Here is a 20,405-nt window from a genome sequence, read left to right as displayed (position 1 = left end):
GGTCGGACAGTTAAGGGTCTTTCCCATTCTCATGTCTTCTAAAATACAAAAGAATATTCACAGTGAAAAAAAAAAGAGAGAGAGAGAACAAAGAGAGCTGCTGAGCTCAACTGCATTTTTGTTTATTTGTGTCTTTGTTTTCCAGAGAGCAGATGTGGCTGTGGCCCCCTTAACTATCACCTTGGTCCGGGAAGAGGTTATAGACTTCTCCAAACCATTCATGAGTTTGGGGATTTCCATCATGATAAAGAAGCCACAGAAGTCCAAGCCAGGAGTCTTCTCCTTCCTTGATCCTTTGGCTTATGAGATTTGGATGTGTATTGTTTTTGCCTACATTGGAGTGAGCGTTGTCCTCTTCTTGGTCAGTCGCTTCAGCCCCTACGAATGGCACAGTGAAGAGTTTGAGGAAGGACGGGACCAGACAACCAGTGACCAATCCAATGAGTTTGGGATATTCAATAGCTTGTGGTTCTCCCTGGGAGCCTTCATGCAACAAGGATGTGACATTTCCCCCAGGTCAGTAAACTCATTCCAGCCCTTTTATTCAATGTTATACATATATGTATATTTATATGTATATATATATGTGTGTGTGTGTGTGTATATAAATATATGTGTGTGTATATATATATATATGTGTGTGTGTGTGTGTGTGTAAATATATGTGTGTGTGTGTGTTTATATCCATAAATATAATTTATTTTTTGGAAAAAATGCTGGAAAGTTAGGAGATAAGAATGATTTACAGACTTCATTGTAGTCAACTTTTCAACTATTCTTTATAGTCAACTGTCCCCTGTACACTGTGGACTACCTGGATGCATCCTGTGCCTGGGCCAGCTTTGTTTGCTAACTGACTTATGTGCTCTGTCAAGATTAACAGGTATAATGATGATGCTGATATTCTGGAGCTAAGGGGCACAGAGAAAGAATAGGGAGACAGTATGGTACAGCTAACATTTATTGAGCAGCTACCCAGTGCCAAGTAAGGTTCTTAGTCCTCTCCATGCATTAACTCATTGAATCCTCACAGAGGAGGGATTCCCATTATATCTCCTTTTGTAAACCAGGAATCATAACATGTTGACTCTCTTGTCAAGGTTACTTATCTAGTAGGTAGAGGAGCTGAGGTACAGACCACGGCCCTGCACTGCTTCAGCATGCAGTGAGGAGCATGGACTGGGACAGGGCTCCAGCACTGCCCTTAGCACATGTGCTCTCTATGCAGCTCCGGGCAGGTCACTTCATGCTTTGTAGAGCTGGTTGACCTTGGCTTCTGCATCTTAACGAGAAAGGGCTTCTCCTATTCTTGTTTCTGAGAAAGACCTTGAAAATAATCTAGTTCCAGGGGTGATATAAATTGTTTTCTTGCAGCTCAAAAGTGGAGTTTCTCAGAGGTACCTCAGATAGTGAATTGAAAGTAGAAGGGTAGTAAACTCACTGGGGTTTAAGCCCCCACATAGAGACAAAGTAACTCCATTGTTTCTGTTTTCCTTAAATGGGACTAGTGAACAGACTTTAACTGGGGTTTAAGCCCCCACATAGAGCCAGACTAACGCCATTGTTTCTGTTTTCCTTAAATGGGACTAGTGAACAGACTTTATTTTGAAAAAAGAAAATGTTGCTGTGAAGCTAAGAAAAGAGGAAAAATGGAAAAGAGGGAAGGAAAAAGGAAATTTGAAAACTACCAGTCCAGATCATTTCCCACACTTGCTGACCTTTTGTCTGCGTGTGATTTTTTTTTTCAATTATATGCAAGAGTGTTTATGCACAAATCTCCTGCAATTCACCTAATTGTACGGCGGGGGGGTGGGGGGTGGGGGGGAGTATGTCTTCAAAAAGTTCATGGAAAATGTGTTTTATGAAAAAAAAAATTGCATAGATTTCAAGTTGTTTTTTCACCAAAATAAGCTCACCCTTTAATTATATTTTTCCACAAATTGTTTTAAATCTTATATTTCTTTTTATAGTTGCTTAATGTCCATGAAACCTTTTTCAGTAAACCAGTAGGCATCCCTTATAGATTATTGAGTGTCTCAAGTATACACGGAATTGTGGCTTAGAATATGGTCTCCATAGATAAATCTGGGGCATAAACCATATATATCAAGGCCTCTTGGATGTGTTCTGGAGGCATCTTTACTATTTATCTGCATTTTGCGATTGCTTTTCAATGAAGACCAATGTTCTCAAGTGGCAGTGGAATAAAATCTTCCTAACAAGCTTCCCCCAGAATTTATTTTGCCTGGCATATAATTTAGAAAGTCTCGTCATTCACCATTGTCATCTTATTTTTCTTTAAATAAGAAGACAGTTGGGGGAGGGGGGCATGGGAGAGGAGGTGTCAGACTGAATAGTTGGCCCATATTCTGGCAAACACATGGTGAAAGGTAGAACCAAGCAGAGGAAGGCCTTACTTAAAAATAAATAGGCCAGTGGATAAACAGGGAGAAGATGGTTTTTATACAGTGAGTATGAGGTAGGGCCATCAAAATCTGCGTGTGTTGGAAAAGACCTGTGAGTTCGTTTTTTCTCCTTTATTTCCTTCACCAGCGGTATCTCACTTCTTAATGGCACTCCTGTGATGTGTCCTCAGGGAGTGCTTTCATACTCCCTACCATTCCTCCAGAGGTCTCAAGCTCTTGGTCTACAAACTGAATCTGTTAGGCATTTTTATCTAAACGTACAGAGTTTGGCAATGTTTGTCCAAAACTGAGTGGCAGCTGCCCTCTTTAGCAGAGCCATGCATTTGCCAATTCATCGCAGCCGCAACCTGACAACCCATATTCCTCTGTTACTCAGGTGGCCCCTGGGGGGTATTTGAGGTTGTGACCTCTGGCTGCAAAAGACTTTTCAAACTGTAGACTTCTGAGGGTTACACTAGGGTATCTTTTTTTTTTTTTTTTTTTTTTTTTTTGAGAGTTTCGTTGTTGTCATTGTTTTTGTTTTCTTGCCCTAGGGTGCATACCAGAAAGACAGAGAGACAGAAAGTGAGAAATCACCCCCCGGGGAGATGGTCACTTTACAATCCCTTCTCCTCCATTCTCCTCTCTGAATCTTGGGCTTGTAGGCACATACACCGAGCGTGAGTTTAAGCCGCCAGGTCCAGGACTCGAACCATGGAGTGGGAGTCCAGCAACAGCCATTACGCCAACTGCTGGTCCAACACTAGGGTATCTTAAGATCTGATACTGGGGACCAACAGGTGGCATGGTTTTTAAGGCACTGAACTCCCACAGGGCCATCCACAGTTGGTATCTCAGACCCAGTGGCTTGAAAATCATGTTGGGTGCATGTGTGCCCAAAATTCCAGAAGAAGAATGAAGAAAAAGGGATTGTGGCCTGGCCAATCCCCATGGTGGTGGGGGGTTTCTCATTTCTCAGTTTCTCTCTCACTGTTTCTCTCTGTCTCCCTCCAGTGAGTGCACCCTTCCTGTGGCATAAACCTAAAAACAAAAACAAAACAAAAAAAAAAGCTGACCCTATGGTAAAGATGAGATATAACAACATACCCTCCCTACACTTAGCCTTAAAAAACAATTCCACTCTAGGTCTCTATTTTTTCATTGATAAAAATGCAATTAACAGTTTATACCTCAGCTGCTATTGTAGGACTTAAAGAAGATTGATACCCCTGTATCTAACCCTCTGCCCTTTCCCACCCTCTTCTCACACTATCTCTGATGTCCACAGTTGTCTCCATTCCTCTCCCCCCGCCCACATTTTATTGATCGCACAATTTCTTAAATAATCTAACTACTTGATCCACATAGAACCTGTCACACAGTAACCAGCCTTCATCTAGGAAACAATATAAACTGGTGCTATATATTATTTTATTTTATATATTGGACATTGACTAAATCTCACTAGAAGGAAGATGTCTACTGCTCACACTGGCATAGTCCCTTCTTCTGGAGAAGTGCAAGGACAAAGCAGAAATGGCTGGTGGTTTACTCCAGAGAATACCAGCATCAGATTCCTGAAGCTCCTTCTCATAGGAACTACGAGGAAGAATCTGTGACTTCGGATAAAAATATCCGACAGAATTAAGTGAACTGCCAGAAGAAGTCTTATACGCTTGAGATGTACTTTTCCCTCTCAGGCTCCCCCTGGCCAATTCTGGAGTTTAGAAACTTCCTTAGGGGTGAGAAAGTGAGTCACAATATTTCTTAGAAATACATTTTTTTAAAAAAAGGAAAATAAAATAAAGGAAGAAAGAGAGAAGAAGAGGGAGAAAGAAAGGAAGAAAGAAAAAAGAAGAAAAAGAAACGTCATCGTTTCATCTCACTTCAGACCAAACAAAAACACAAGGATGTTAAGATGGTGATCAGTGCCAGCCACCAAGCAGACAGTGATAAGTACCTATGAAAACCTTTCGTTTTATTGTGTAAGTATTTCCTGATAAAATTAACAAGTTTTATGAGCCTCTGACATGAACCCTCCGGGTGCTACAGCGGAAGATAGTTTTTAGGGGTTTAGGCATTTCAAACATCCTTCCAAATGAGCTCCAATGGATTGTTCTTGCTACCTAATGTAAGGATATGTCATAAACACTTATTATTCAGAATTTAGAGAACTGAGTTTCATCTGAATTACATGTGTTACACTCACACACTACTGCTTTATCTCTTTCTTATACCTTCAAAGCTGATTTCTAGGAAACAAAACCAATAAAATGCAGCCAAATGCAGCTGTCTACAAGTAACAAAAAAAAAAAAAAACCAGCCCAGTAATGTGAACAGATAGGCAGTTCTCTTTCTCTCATTACAAGAAAAATGGTAGCAGGCAGAGGCTGGTGGTTCAGGGAAATCAAGACTGACTGATTTATGATTCTCTTGGCCTTTTCTTCTTGTTCACAAGATGGCAGCTCCCAGATATTGCACTCATGTTCAAGTAGCATGAAGGAGAAGAAGTGTTACCAGCTATTTTTGTCTCTTTAGAGAAAGAAAACAAAATCTTGGTCAATCTTTTCCACCCCAAGTAGATGTTGCTTATTTTTCACTGGTTAGAACAGTGGCCCATCATCATGTCTAGTGGGAAGGGATGTTGCAAAGGCAAGAATTTAGGTCTTCCAGCCTTAAGAGCAGAAAGGGTAAGAATGAATGTTCGAAAGTTAACCAGCAGTGTTGGCCATTGTGCCTTTGCTAACACCTACAGTCAAGGGGGTTTTTTGTATTAGCATTATCAATAGATAAAAATAATCTAAACGGAGCATATTTGATGATGTATGTCAGCAAATGCTACTGAAAAGCTTTAAACACTCTTCTCCTCCCTTCAAAATGTTTGTATAACAATTGGCTTCATGTACTTTATTTTAATGTTGAAAGCTAAAATTCAGCCCAGGTGTGATCACAAATTATATATATTTCTTTATTAGGTGGATGATGAGATTCAAAAACATATGAGTTGACTGTAGGCCTGCTTCTTGTGCTCAAAGACCTATTTTTAATAGATATTTCAGATTCCTTTTCTCATATGTAGGTTTATTTTGAGAAGGGGTTTATTAAAAGAGGAACAAAAATCATCATGACAATATTTATCTTTAGTTCTCCCAACTTTCTGTTCTCTATGTGGCCCTCATCCTTCATTTATTCAACAGATATTACTAACTGCCTGTAACATGCAGGGCATCTATATCCTCTAGATGCTGAGGATATAAAGATATATCAACAATGGATCGTGGGGTCAGGAAACTTTCCTTCAAGGAGCTGGCAGAATAGTGGTATAGTGGATATCGACTGAGCAATTATGAATGTATAAATTGGGATATGCTGTGAATAAAATGACTCTGCTGTTTCAACAGATATTAAAGAAAATGCAACTCAAAGAAACATAGTTAAAGCATTCCAAAGGTTTCTCTGAGGAGCTGATTGGTAAGAGGGAGCTAGACTTGAGTAGAACTAAGAGACAAGTAGCCATGGGCAAAGGCCCTCAAATGGAAAACCACTTAGTGCTCTCCAGGACTGGAGGAAAAACCTGTGTGTCTGGCTTGAGATAATATTGGAGAAATAGGCAGAGGCCAGATCATACAGGGCCCTGTGACCATCACATAAATTTAATGTTTAGGGCCAGCAATGGCATGGAGGTTAAGGTGGCTGGATCCCATGTGGCCAATAGCACAATTCAAGTCCCAGACCGATGGCTTAAAAAACACGCTAGACATGTATGTGTGCATGCCCAAAATTCCAAGAGGAAAACAGGAGAAGGGATTGTAACATGGCTGTTCCTCCTGGAAGATGCTTCGTCACTTTCTTCTGTCTATCTGTCTGTCTGTCTCTCTCTCTCTCTCAATGCACACACCCTATAGCAAATCAAAATTAGTTAATTAATTAATCAATTAATTTGGTATTTTACTTTAAATGTGGTGGAAAGCCTTTGGAGGATTTTAAGGAAGGACTGATTTGCATGCTGAACTATCATTTTGGGGAGCTATGAGGTAAAGAGATTGAATTAAGGCAGAGAAGAGTTCAGAGTGGAAATGAAGGGATCAAGCAAGAGGCTCTCACAGCCATCCAGAGGCAATTATGAGGATGGAAATTATAATGATCATCATAGACATGGACTTATGGTCTGCTTTGAAACTAGAGTTAAGAAGAGTTGCTTATGAGTTGGATATCTGAGGAAGAGGAGAGGAAAGATTCAAGGATGAATCCAAAAGGGGAGAGCATTTGGAAACATGGAACCACAGTTCCAGAGACCCTTAGCTCTGAGAGAGATCATGAGGATGCTCTAGTTTATTCATCTCATGCTGAAAATGAAGAAGCATAGGCACAAGAGAGGGGAGTGAACTAAGGCAGGGAAGAATACAGAGTGGAAATAAGGGGGCATGGGATTTTCCCTAAGGTCTTCCAATATCCGTAGTCTGTCAAGGTCCAATCCAATGCAACCCTACTACGCAGTCTCAACTCAAAGCTCCGCTGCCTATAAGTAAACTAAGAGTGAGTTTCTTCAATGTTTTTCTCCTATAGCCTCAATTTCCCCATTGACTTCTTCATGGTAGTTTTCTGGGTTTAGGTGACCTTAGTAAGAAGAACACAGAGGAGGCTGGAGGGTTCTTGGGGAGTAGAAAAAAATGAGAAATTATTATTTCCATTGTCAAAACTTTCTCTTATTTCTGATCATAACTACATGAGAATATGATAATTATCTCCACCTGGTGAAGATAATTACTCTCAGTGAGAAGAAGTCTCTCAGGCAGGGGAGTGATGACACATTGGAGATCTCCCAGAGTCCTATGTCTTACCCCCTCCCTTCTCCAGCTAATTTACTTGTTAGGGACCTCTAACTGATTCACTGTGAGAACAGGGTGGCCAATGATGAAAGCCCAAGTCAATGAAAGACTGACCTTTGCATTCACATACAAATTCCATAGCAACCAATATGCCATTGGCATTGAGTGATGATAAGAAACCTACCCCCTTCCACCTCCTACTCTCCATCCTCCCTCCCACAGAGAGCTATGCACAGCAATTTCTCTAGCCCATCTTGGTATCACTGGAGTGTTACAGAAGAGAGAAGGAGGCTGGGGGTAGATATTCAGAGAGGTTGATAAAAAGCAGTCTAAAATTACAAAACATTTTGTATTTCAAAAGCACAAGATTCGTTTAGGCTATAGGTCTCTGCCAAGAACAGTGTCACAAAGATGTGTGAACAACTGTGAGGCAAGAACTGTGTGATAGATGCTCAGAGTCCTCGGATTAGATATGGGGGTTTTTGCTGGGACCTACTGCATCAGAATCACCACCCTAAATCTGTTGAACTGGAAGTTCTGCATTGGTGAGAACACTATACATGTTTCACAAGCCCCGTCACACCCTCCTGCCCCAGGGAAAATGAACTTTAAAGTTTGAAAGTCGTTAAACTAAGGTGCTGTCCAGGGAACTCAGCTTAAAAGTACAGAAAAAAAAGGTCCATGGAGCAGCCAGAGATGGTGCCCATCAACCAGCACCATAAACACTGAGCCCAGGGATGCTCACTACCCTATAGTATTTACCTGCTAGGTAAGCAAAGTCCTAGGCATGGAGGAGTCGTTGCAGCCACTGAAAGCAGAGGTGCCTTGCTGGTGACCCTGCTTCCCCCTGTAGGACAGGTAATCAGGAGGGTTTTTAAATGAGATTCACCAAAGTACATTCCCATTGACTGCTTTTCTCTCACCAGCAATGGTGACAGGACGGAATTGGCTCAGGTGAAGCGATTCTGCAAGCAGGGCAGGCAGGTATGATATGTGCATGGATTGTCTGCAGGTGGCCCCCATCATGGGGGTGGGGCATCTCCGGCTCACTGCCACTTGCCTGTTCAATTTCTGCTGCCTAATGGCGAGACCCAGTGTCACGCTTGTTACTGAGCAGTTTCACAGACCTTTGGGAAGAAGAATAGATGTTTCAGGAGCTCCAAAAGTGGCATGGAAGAATTAAAATAAATGCAGTGACAGGAAGATGAAAGCCTTCAGTGGATACATGAATGGAAGTATTAGTTTGTGTCTCAGCCAGCAGTTCTGCTCATCAGCAAGAGGGGATCTCACTCTCTCTAGGTTATTCTGAAAGTCCATGATTTCAACAGCATATTGAAAGAGAGATTTCTTTTTCCTCCAAAATCACAATAGAAAAATTTCCAGAAAGTTTTTCAAAGGGCTGAAAGAGATATTTAGGATCAATTATTCAATTATTCATTCACTAAATGTTTCTTTATCACCTCTTCCATGGCAAGCATAGTTTAAAGACATCATTGAACAAGGCAGACAAAAATTCCTCTCCTCTAGGGAACCAGCAGTTAGCGTAATGGCTATGTCGCTGGACTCCAACGTAGTTGACCGCGGTTTGTGTCCCGGACCCGGTGGCTTAAAACTCACACTGGGCGCGAGTGCGTGCGTGCCCAAGATCCCGAGAGGAGAATGGAGGAGAAGGGATTGCGGCGTGACCATCCCCCCTGGGGGGTGATTTCTTGCTTTCTGTCTCTATGTCTCTCTCTGTCTGTCTGGCGAGCGCACGCACCCTACAGTGAAAAATCTCTCAAAAAAAAAAAAAAATTCCTCTCCTCTAAAAGCTTAGACGTCAGTGAGAGGAGGAAGTTAATAAACAAGACAAAAATGTAATCAACACTCTATCCTAATTTGATGGATAGGAAGCTGGGCTTAACAGGAGGGAAAGGCACTTAGCCAAGATCACACAGATACTTAGTTCAGTAACACAAGAATGGAGGTTAGTAGGGGGCAATGGCAAACCTAGCCTGTGTCAGCTAGAGAGAGTCATTCTCATGCAGTCTTTGCCATGCGAATTCTGTGAACATCAAACAAAAGCCTGCCTAGATTCAGTTTATGGGCCACCAGGTCAAGATTCCAGGAAGAATGGTAGGAGTACAAAACACTACTGTATGCAATTAATGAACTTAAACACACTTGAAATACCAAATATATATTTTTTAAAGAATTATTATATTTAACTTTATTTATTTACTTTTAATTTGACCAGAGAGGAACAGAGAGAGAGAGAGAGAGAAAGAAAACCTCCAGGTAAATGTGTGTGTGTGTGTGTGTGTGTGTGTGTATATATATATATTTTTTTTTTAAGAAATTTTCCTCTCCCTTTCTCTTCCATTTGTGGTTCCAAGCATAAAATATAATTGCTAGATTTTCTGTTTGTTCATATACTATGGAAAATCCAGGCTGTGACTAGGAACTGCACTAGAAGAAAAAGATCCCACATCTTTTTGTCTAGAAAGACCTACATAGATCTAGGTACATCTTCCTAGTTTCTACATTTTCCTGGAGAGTACCTCTTACTTCTTTTAACCTCCTCTGGAAACACAGCAACTAAAGACACAATTGACCATCTAGAAAGTGGTAACAAGTTCTACATAGGGAAAAATAGAAGGGTAATTAATTGAATATATGAGGAAGATATGGTCAGACTCCTATGGGGAGCCAGAGTTTTTAATATGAGTTAGGTACCACCCAACTGTAATGGATGAATCATTTTTGTTGTACCATTCGTATATTTTTTTACCCTAGCTATGTTCAAGGGAAATAATAGGTGAATTAAGCCCAAGATACCCAATAAAAAATAAAAAGTATCAAGAACACTAATATAGAAACCACACCCTTAGGTGATGACAGTCACTCTGTGTACCTGGTGGCTTAAAGAGAAAGGGCCTCAAAATGAGGAGGAACAATACCTGCTGGGGCAGAGTGGAGGTCCACTCAAAGAGAGGTAGAACCAGCTATTGTCACAGGGGCAGGGCCATATGGCTAAAGAAGGCAGTCATGGAACTTGAAAAGAAGCCCAGTTTCAGCCTACTGCTAGCCGTTGAGTTACTTTATCTCTGAGTCTCACTTTTTCATCTTCAACAAGGAGACAAGATGGTCCCCAGTGTGTCACCACAGATAAGCTAAGGCTTATCTCCTTTTGACTCATAGTTTTGCCAAGGCTTTAGCCAAGCCAACTTGTGCTTAATATGGTTCCCCAGCTCCATGCAGCTTTCATGGTCTTATTCACTCAACTTAAATGATCCTTCTGCCTTTCCACCTCACCTTTTTCCCCTTTCCAAATGTTGCCTTCTTATGTCCCCTACCCAACCCCAATTACTCCCACCTTTCCTCCTCACCATTTTTCCCTTTGCAAATGTCACCTTATGTCCCCTACCCAACCCCAATAACTCCCCTGAGTTTAGATTTTACAGTCATGGTTATAAACTTGAACTCTGGAATAGGGATGGGATCCTAGCTCTATCACTTACTATCTGTATAAGCTTGGGAAAATAACTTCCCTGCACCTCAGTTTCCTTTTCTAGAAGCCAGGATAGTGTCAGCCAGTGGTATGGTGGTCAAGGAGGCTAGATCCCACCTGGCCAACTGAATGGTTGAGTCCTAGACCCAGCAGCTTAAAAACCACACCAGGAGCAAGTGCGTGCACGTGCATGCCCAAAATCCCAAAAAGGAGAGAGAAGTAGAGAAGAAGGGATTATGGTGTGACCATGCCCCATGGAGGATACTTTCTTGCTTCCTCTTGCTTTCTCTCTCTCTTTCTGTCTCTCTCTTTCCGTCTCTCTTCAGCAAGCACACATACCCTCGAGCAAAATTTTAAAACAAAATAAATAAAACAGGAATAATAATAAAACCTATACCAAATAAAATATTTTGAGAATTAAGTGCACAGAAAGTGTTTTCTTTGCACAGGGCTAACACATGGTAAAAAGTTGTTGACCTTGTTGTTCTTGCATTGTCATTTGAACTTCTCAGAGGGCATCTTATATCTCCAGCCCTGCACTCTAATTACCCATGTTTGTTCCTTGTCGAGACACAGACTGGTGAACTCATCTCTGTAATTCATTTAACACCCAACACAAGAAGTTTGCTGAATGAATATGCACATTTTCACAGTAGCCTTCTAAGGAGTATGTCATATTTTTATCTAATAGAAAGTAAATAAGCTAATAGAATTTATATACAACATAGGGCCGCTCTGTCTTGGTCTTTGAATAGATCTGCAAGAATAGCATGGAAAATTGGAGATAAGGTAGTTTTTAACTACCAGAAAAGAAAGTTCTTTTGTCATCTTAATGTTGCCAGCCCCACAACTCAGAAAGGCTCTAATCTTCTCTTTGCTGGAAAAATAGTAGTAGTAAATGCTTTTATTCAGTGTACCTACAATGTGTCAGGCACTCTGGCATTATGCTACCTCTAATTATAACAACCTCTCATTCTGTCCTCCATGAGTAAATACAGTAAGGCCAGCTGGAGTGAGAGAGATGGTGAGACAGTGACAAGAGCAAAAATTTAACTGGTGCCATTTTGGATAGTTGGCTTCATGGCAAAGGGGGATGCTATCATCACTGCCAAAGCTGGAGAGGCCATGTTTACAACTGGAGCATTTTCAGTGGGGAGTAAATAAGAAAACGAATCAGGAACAGCCTTTAAATCGTAAGAGCAAGAAAGATCTGAAACTACACATTTACCCCATAGAAATAGTTGTACAAATGAGACAAGATAGAGAAGTCAGAAGGCTGTTCATTTCACTGTTGTTTTGAAAATCTGGAAATAGCCTAGTGCCATCAGTAGAAGTCTGGCAAAAGAAATGACAGTTCATCATCCAGTGGCGAAGGATGCAGCTGTTAAGGGGCTATTCAGTTTTGTAAAGACCTTTAGGATTGCAGTGCCAGGAAGTAGGGAGTTATGGTCTTGCTGGTCCAAATTATAAGTTCTTTTCAGTGCTACATTCTTTCTCTCTGAAACACTGGAACTAGGAGAATGTTTAAACAAGGGCCAAGCTTTGTTGTTAATAGTTGTGAAAAAGGAAAAATTAAGATAGGCTTAGGTGAGGAGAGACTTCTGAATAGCACTAGATAATGCCTCAAAAGATTAGATTTTTCTACAGAAGCAAAGAGAACTGAGAAGGGAGATCCCTGGTGACAGATGACGACGAACAAAGGAACTTGAATCATGTAACCTGTTGGTCAAGATTATTCCTACTCATTGGCCAATGACTCAGAGTTCACCAAGTTTAATGATACACCCAATACCATGACTTTTGGGACCCTGCAACCTTCTGTGAGGTCATTAGAGTGTCACTTAAGAAGCACACATTCTAAAATGGGCAACATTGAACCACTTTTTCAGCAGCCACCAGGAAGCTGCTCCCTGTGGAGCACATTTGTTGATTAGTGTTAAGGCTTAGGCACCATGGATGAAGCCTTGTCAGCCATGTTCTAGTTTCTAAAATACGGAGTTCTGGCTGGGCATTAAGGGAGATGCCAGCTATTGCTGCTGCCAGATTATTAATCTCCTGAGTAGCCAGTAGAAGGGACTGTCAGACAAAATGATGCTTTTCCTTCTCTCTGGGCATTCACCTGATTTTCATCTTCTTTGTATGTCCCATTCTGAAAGTGAGGAAATGGAATGGAGAGTGTTGTTTTGTTTTGTCTGGTAACTGTGGACCTATATTTTTCTGCAGATACAAGAGAAGATTAATCAATCTAGTATTTTAATTAAGCACCACCTGGGATCTAAACCTTGCATTAGGCACAATGTCATGCATTCTGGCAGATTAGAAGAAGGAAGAAATATGAGTTCAGACCTCTGAGTTTGAAAGACAGTAGAAGAACCAAGGTATGCAAGAGAAAGAGTAAATAATAAAGCAGAAATATTTGCATAATTCCCAAGAGTAGGATTTATAGCCAGTAGGTAAAGAAAAAGAAAAAAGATCACTGAAGACTAAAATGAACTTGGCAGGCTTACAGAAAAGAGACATTGGAGGACCAGCAGATGGTATTTCTAGTTATTTCACTGGACTCCCACATGACTGAGCATGGTTCAAGTCTTGGATCTGGTAGCTTGAAACTCACACCAGCCATTTGTGCATGTGTGCCCAAAATCCTGAGAGGAGACTAGAGGCAAAGGGATGGTAGTATGACCATCCTCCCTGGCAAGTGATTCCTCACTTTCTGTCTCTCTGTCTCTCCAGCTTACACATGCGCCATTAGCAAAATCTCTCTTTAAAATAAAAGACAGACTTGGACTGGTGCCAAGGGATAAAACAAAACTTGTAGAAGGAGCTATAAGTGAGGCTAGGGCTGAGAGGTAGGGGTGAATGGCAAGCAAATAAGGAGAGATGACTGTGTTTTGAGACCAAGGATTCCATTATTTGTACAGCTCTTCTGATTACTAAACTTTATGTCTTGAGCCAATAACTTTACCATGGAGCCTCCATTTCCTCAACTTCAAAAAAGGTCTCATGCATACACCATTATCACAGGAGTCTTGTAAGAATACATGAGCAAACAGAGACTGAAACACGTTGCCTAGGGCCTAACATACACCAAAGGTTCAAAAATCATAATCGACTTTCCCTCCCTTTATGTTACTCATTTCACTTCCTTTCTACTCTATTCCTGGCTTCTCACCAACTGTTTGGTCTTTAAGAGCTTTCTGAGCCTCACTGACATGCATCTCCTTATCTGGCTGTGCTGCTGGCCCACTTCCGGCCAGAGGGAAGCCCAGAGGCTGTTCCCAGGAGGAGGAGAAAGGCTGCAGGGTGTAGTGTTATGACTCGAAGCTATTGGCAGAATCACTCATTGCATCCCAGGGTTATTTCTCAGTGCAGTTCCTGGACAGGAACTGAATCCAAGCACCTGCCTGCTTTGCTGGCATGACTCATCTCCTTGGCAGTGCCCCTTCCCTAACAAACCACACTGTCTACCAGTTCCCTGTTGCTCTGCTGGGCACTTTGTTTTGTTTCTTTGTGGTTAGCATTGTAGTGGTTTTCTCTACATCCCCCAGCAACAGGTCCTGGCTTTGCAGGAACAGTAAACATTCAGGACCTTTTCAACAGAGTAGCTAAAAGCATAGTCTCTGAAGTTAGACCTGGACTTAATTCTGTGACCCTCGGCACTGGTTTTGCATCTCAGAGCTTATGCTACTGTTGCTGTGTAACCAACACCTCAAACTGGACATCAGATAAGAGCCACTTTATTATGCTCATGGATACTGTGGTCAGGAAATTTGAAAATCGTACAGTGGATGGCTGGTCTCTGCTTATGTCTGGGACCTCAGATAGAAAATTTAAAAGGCTGTGGATGAAATCATTTGAAAGCTCTCTCCTTTACATGCTGAATGGATGAGGCGGTCGGCTTGAACGCCTACACATGCCATCTCTACGTTCCTGCGTGGGACTCCTCACAGTATGATGGCTGGGTTCCTAGAACAAGTGTCCCAAAGGGAAGCAGGCAAATGCTGTATCACACTTCATGATATGCCCTTAGATTTAACAGTGCAACTTCTGCCATAGGCACAATCCCAACCATATTAAAAGGAAAGGAGCGGGGCCAGAAAGTGGCATGATAGTTAAGGGCGCTGGACTCCCACATGGCCAACCACAGTTCAAGCCCCAGACCTTAGGCTTGCTTTCTCACCACCCCCACTCTGTCCATCTCTGGTCAAATTAAAATAAGTAAATACATGAAGTTAAATAGATTTTACCTTTTGGCAGGACAAGTATGAATGTCACATTGGAAGAACATGTGGAATAGGAGGGATTGTTGTGGCCATCTTTAGAAAATGCAACCTGACATATTGCATATATTAAATAAAGATAATACCTTTTAGAATCATTGTAAAAATTAAATGGGATAAAGTATTTAAAGGACTTAGCATGTTGCCTGACAAGTAATAATTTGTTCAGTAAGAGACACACATTTTATCTGTCTCCAAGTAGAGATATTTATGATAATCTATTCATGTAATCAGTGTGTATTAATATTTCATGTCCATGATAGATGCTAATAATTATTCATTAAGCTAACAAATCTATACATTAGGTCCTTTGTGAATCTATAGTACAGAGTCGTATAAGTCATATTCAGACAGTCCCTGACTTACAATATTTCAAATTACAATTTTTGAACCTTGTGAAAATCATTTGCATTTGGTAGAAGCTATACCTCAAGAACTCAATCATTCTGTTTTTCACTTTCAGTACAATAGTCAAGAAATTACATAATGCAATGCCTTATTATAAAATAAGCTTTGTGTTAGGTAACTTTGCCCAGTGTAGTCTCATAGAAGCATTTGAGCGTGTTCAGGTAGACTGGGCTAAGTTATGGTGTTCAGTAGGTTTAATGTATTAAATGCATTTTGACTTACAATATTTTAAACTTAAGAAGGGTTTATCAGGACTTAACTCCATCGTAAGTTGAGAAGCCCCTGTAGTTTCTTATCTGATCACCTCATTTTATACGTTGAGAAAATTGTGTAGCTGGGTACTTAGCCTAGAACATTTTATAATCTACAATTGAATGAAGCGTTTCTGTTGAAAATAACTCAAGTAATCCTTAACAAACAATGAGCATTTTTTTTTCAAAAGACAAATGTTTAGATTTTAATACCTTTCAAGATATGTAGGACCCTGAACTTCATCATAGTCCCTAGAGGCAAATGAAAAGAGACAGGAGGAGCACAAAAGCTTGATGTGTTTTCGTTTTGCCTCAGAAAAATCCTTCCACAGGTCTGATCACTGAAATGAGCCAGGTCACTGCCTTCGCTTTTCTGAGACTATGTGGACTGCTCCTCCTTCCCACTGCCAAGGGTCTCTGTGTAGGCAGTGTCTACTTTGTGCAGTCAGCAGAACAGAACAAAGTTAGCAAAAATGGAATTGTGCCTTTGTGTCCCTGACCAAGAAGTAAAGCAAAGAGGAAAAGAACGGAAGGGGCATGCTTTGATTTTTTATCAAGGCTATAAAGAGAGTCTGGCATCAGAAGATACTGATGAAGCCATATTACCTTGGGCAATTTCTTCCCTTCTCAGGCCTCAGGTTTCAGTCTGAGTGATCTGACATTCTACAATGGAGAATGTTCACGAGCCCCTGTGATCAGTGTGATCTGCGCACTCCTTAGTACCATGAACAATACAGAGAACTAGGAAACACCAGGTCTTTGCTTTCATGGTATTTATAGTTGAATTGGAAAGGTAAGACTAGCACACAGAACAAAGCTTGAGTATTCCTTGGCCCCAAGTGCCATCCTTGGGTGACTCAAAAGGGAAAGATGAACATTGGTAGAAAGTCTTCCCTCATCTATCCATATGGCTAGGGAACAAGAAAAGGGAGACACGTAGTTAAATTAGAAGCAAATCCAGCAGGCCTCCCTAGGAAGCCAGTGGCTCCTACATTTCATTATATGCATCACAGCAAAACTCAGAAAGGAAAAGAAGAATATTCTGCTTATGAAGAGCAGATACAGTGTTTATTATGTTTTTCTTTTTCTTTAACTTCAACCTCCTTTCCATTCAACGGACTGTTTCCCTCTTAAATCTTTGCCAAGGAAGATTTTAGTAAGAGTGAAGTTTCCCTTATATAGTCCCCCTTTGACAATTTATCTTATTTTTGTAAATTATACTGAGATATAACACACCAGTACATACATGTACAAATCATAATACAGCTCAATTAATTTTTTATAAAGTAAAAACTCCTGTGTAATTAGCAACCACATTATGAAATGGAATACTTCCAGGGTCTGTGTCACCCCTCTTATTCCCTTCCTAACACTCTCCTGTGACATCCTGACTTCTGACATCATAGCTTAGTTTTACTAATTGAGCTGTTTTCAAATCTCCTAAATGGAATCGTAGAGTATGTGACCTTTTGTGTCTGGCTCTTTTTGCTCCTTATTATATTGTGAGATTTATTCATGTAAACATGTACAGTTGTCATTTATCCATTGTCATTGTTAACAGCCCAATTATGGATCTTTTTCTGTGATTTATTTATCCATTCCTCATAGATGAAGATTTGGTTATTCCCAGGGTGAGAGGCTATATTACAAAGAGGGCTGCTAAGAATATTCTTGTAAAAAGCCTTTTGGTGAATACACATGCATTTTGGGTGGGAGATAGGGGGGTATATAATCAGGAGTGGAATTCCTAGATCAAGTTATGTATATGTTCCTACTGTAGATCCTATCAAACTGTTTTCAGAAGTGGCTATACAAATTTAGACTTTCATGAGCAATGTCTATGAGGTCCAGTTGCTTCACATTTGTCTTTTTTCATTTTAACAAGTAGGCATGTTATAATGTCACATTGTCTTAGTCCATTTTTGTTTTATTAGCTGAAATACCTGAGACTGACAAGTGTATAAAGAAACAGGGATAGGACCAGCAGATGGCATAATAGTTACATTGCTGTACTCCCATGCAGTCAACCACAGTTCAAGTCCTAGACCCAGAGGCTTAAAAAACTCACACCAGCACCTGTGTGTGCACACCCAAGATCCCTAGAGGAGAATGGAGAATGGATTGTGGTGTGGGCATCGCCCCAGGGGATGATTTCTCCCTTTCTGTCTCTCTGTCTCTCCTGTGAGTGCATGAACCCTATAGCAAAAAAAAATATCTCTTAAAAATAAAAAAAAGAAATAGGGAGGTTATTAACTCACAAGTCTGATACCTGGAAATTTCAAAGGCATAGACCTGGCATCAGGTCAGCCTACAACATTGTACTGGAAGCAGAGGACGGAGAGTGCATGCAGAGAGAGAGAGAAACGCACTGCAGGCAGCTCTCCCTCTTTTATAACAACCAGTTCTCACTAGAACTAGTCACTTATTATGAGAACTGGAACTCTTGGTCTCATGAGACATCATTAATCTCTAATCTTTTCACAAGAGTGTTGGTTCCATAATACAAGCACCACTTACTAGGCATCGCCATGTCTCGTCATCGAATCCCAAAACATTTTTCTGTGTTTTGAGAAACAAAACCATCATCTAAACCATGATACATATAGCACATGTTAAGCTTTTAATTTTTATTTTTCTAGTGACTACTACTTTTTTTTTCTATTTTTTAGCCATTTGGATAGCTAACATTTTAAATAAAGTACATTTGTAAGTTTCTTGCCTGTTTTCTCATTATCTTATCTCTTTTTCTTATTGTACAAGTGTTCTTTATATATTCTTGATACAAGTCCTTTTGGGGTGGTATATGTCAATACCTTCTCCCATTCTGTGACCTATCTTTTCACTACCTTGAAAGCATTTTATGATAGACTTTTCACCCTTCATGAAAGAAAAACAAGAAAAGAGGGGGAGAAAGATAGAGGGATGAGGGGGTAAAATAGAAAAAGGGAGAGAAACAGAGATAAGTATTTTCAACAGTCTCATGATATCTTGATCCTCCTACCTGAGCCTCTCAGTTAGCTAGGATTACAGGTACATGTAACTGCTGGTATGTTCAGGTTGACCTTGGAATGGAACCAGACCTCCCATGAAGTTTCTCGAGCCATGGTGCTATTTGCATGCAGCTGTAGATGCTCCAAAAATATGTAGATGTAAGGAAGTCCACTTTAGCACGATTTTCTCTTTATGGCTAAAACTCTATGTGTCTCGCTTACAAAGTCTTTGCCTACTTCAAAGTCCTGAAGATATTCTTTCATGATTTCTTTGGAAAACTTTAGTTTCACCTTTCACATTTATATCTATGTGTCCTATAGATAGGTGTGTTGTACAGGGGAGGGTTTGTTTGTTTTGCATGGACATTCTATTGAACTTGCATGATGTATTTCAAGGCTATTGCTTTTTTCTGCTGCACACACCTTCTCACAGATCAGTCACCAGAAACCTGTAGGTCTGTTTCTTGACTCTTGATTCTGTTCTACTGATATACGTGTCTATCTTTGTCCCTATACTATCCTGTCTTAACTGGGTAGCTTAATAATGTCTTAATAAATAGTACTCAGATGCAGGCTGGATCATCCCATGAGGTGGTAGCCTCTTCATATAGAGGCTTGTATCGGATAACATCTGCAATGTTTTTTTCACTGTGAGATACTATGAATCCGTCAGAGTACTAGTGATTGTGGTTGTTTTCAAAGATGTAAAGAAAAACACCTTTAATTGAGAATCTTTGTAGGTGATTTTCTGGACAGTGTTTCAAAACTCCTTTAGGTGATAGATAAAGCTCTCAAGATATTGTAGATTAAAAAAAGCATTTAGCAGTCAAACTTGAAGCATGCAAAACTTTAGAAACTGACAGAGAAAGGCAGAGAAGGATTATTCTTTTCCAGTTAAATTAACTTGGAAAAAGATCACATTTCAAATGAAACAGAAGATAGGGGAACAAAAAGGAATTTATTATATGCCTTCAAAACATGGTTGCTTTTATTGACCCTTCATTTCAATTCAATACGTAAAGAAAATGTGAGTTACATCAGCACATTATAAGATAGAAAAGAAGGGACCAGCAGTTAGCGTAATGGCTATGTCACTGGACTCCCAAGTAGCCGACTGCGGTTCGAGTCCTGGACCCAGTGACTTAAATTCACGCGCGGGCGCGTGTGCATGCATGCCCAAGATCCCAAGAGGACAATGGAGAAGGGATTGCGGCGTGGCCATCCCCCCTGGGGGGTGATTTCTCGCTTTCTGTCTCTCTGTCTCTCTCTGTCTTTCTGGCGAGCGCACACGCCCTATAGCAAAATCTTCTCCAAAAAAAAAGAAATGAAATTCCTGGTGGACCATTAGGGAGAGCAAATGAGAACCACTAAAAGTTCTGCCCAGCTGGAACCAGGTTCCTCTCTAGCTCGAAATCTGAGGGTAGTATAAGCCCCCTGGAGAGAGAAGGATATCTTTGACTATCTCGGTTTTCTGTACAGGAGTCCCCTCCAGTCAGTCATTTACACTAAACTGAGAACTTCCAGGGTTTCTCTTCAAGTTAGCCCAATTCTCCAAGAAGCAAATCTAGCTGTCAGGGATCAGCAGATGGCATGGTGGTTAAAGAGCTGGATTACTACATGGTTGACCATAGTTTGAAACCTAGCCCAGCAACTTGAAAATCATGCCGGGTACATGTGCATGTGTGCCCAAAATCCCAAAAGGAGAGTGGAGGAGAAGAGATTACAACGTGGCCAGCCCCCTCCCGGGGGGGG

The 20,405-nt window shown here is 40.7% G+C and overlaps 1 protein-coding gene across 1 annotated transcript in view; it reads left to right on the top strand.

Moving 5' to 3' along the window:
* Window positions 1–20,405, top strand: part of GRIA1 (glutamate ionotropic receptor AMPA type subunit 1) — a 298,513-nt gene that overhangs the window by 242,847 nt on the left and 35,261 nt on the right. Inside the window, exon 11 of the mRNA XM_006169676.2 lies at window positions 146–516. Within this exon, the coding sequence (XP_006169738.1) occupies window positions 146–516 (371 nt within the window). The remainder of the gene's footprint in view (window positions 1–145; window positions 517–20,405) is intronic.

The sequence above is a fragment of the Tupaia chinensis genome, unplaced genomic scaffold (assembly GCF_000334495.1).
Source record: "Tupaia chinensis unplaced genomic scaffold, TupChi_1.0 Scaffold147369_1, whole genome shotgun sequence".
Classification (NCBI taxonomy): domain Eukaryota; kingdom Metazoa; phylum Chordata; class Mammalia; order Scandentia; family Tupaiidae; genus Tupaia; species Tupaia belangeri.
The sequence above is the reverse complement of the archived record's forward strand: the minus strand, read 5'-3'. Positions and strand labels throughout refer to the sequence as shown.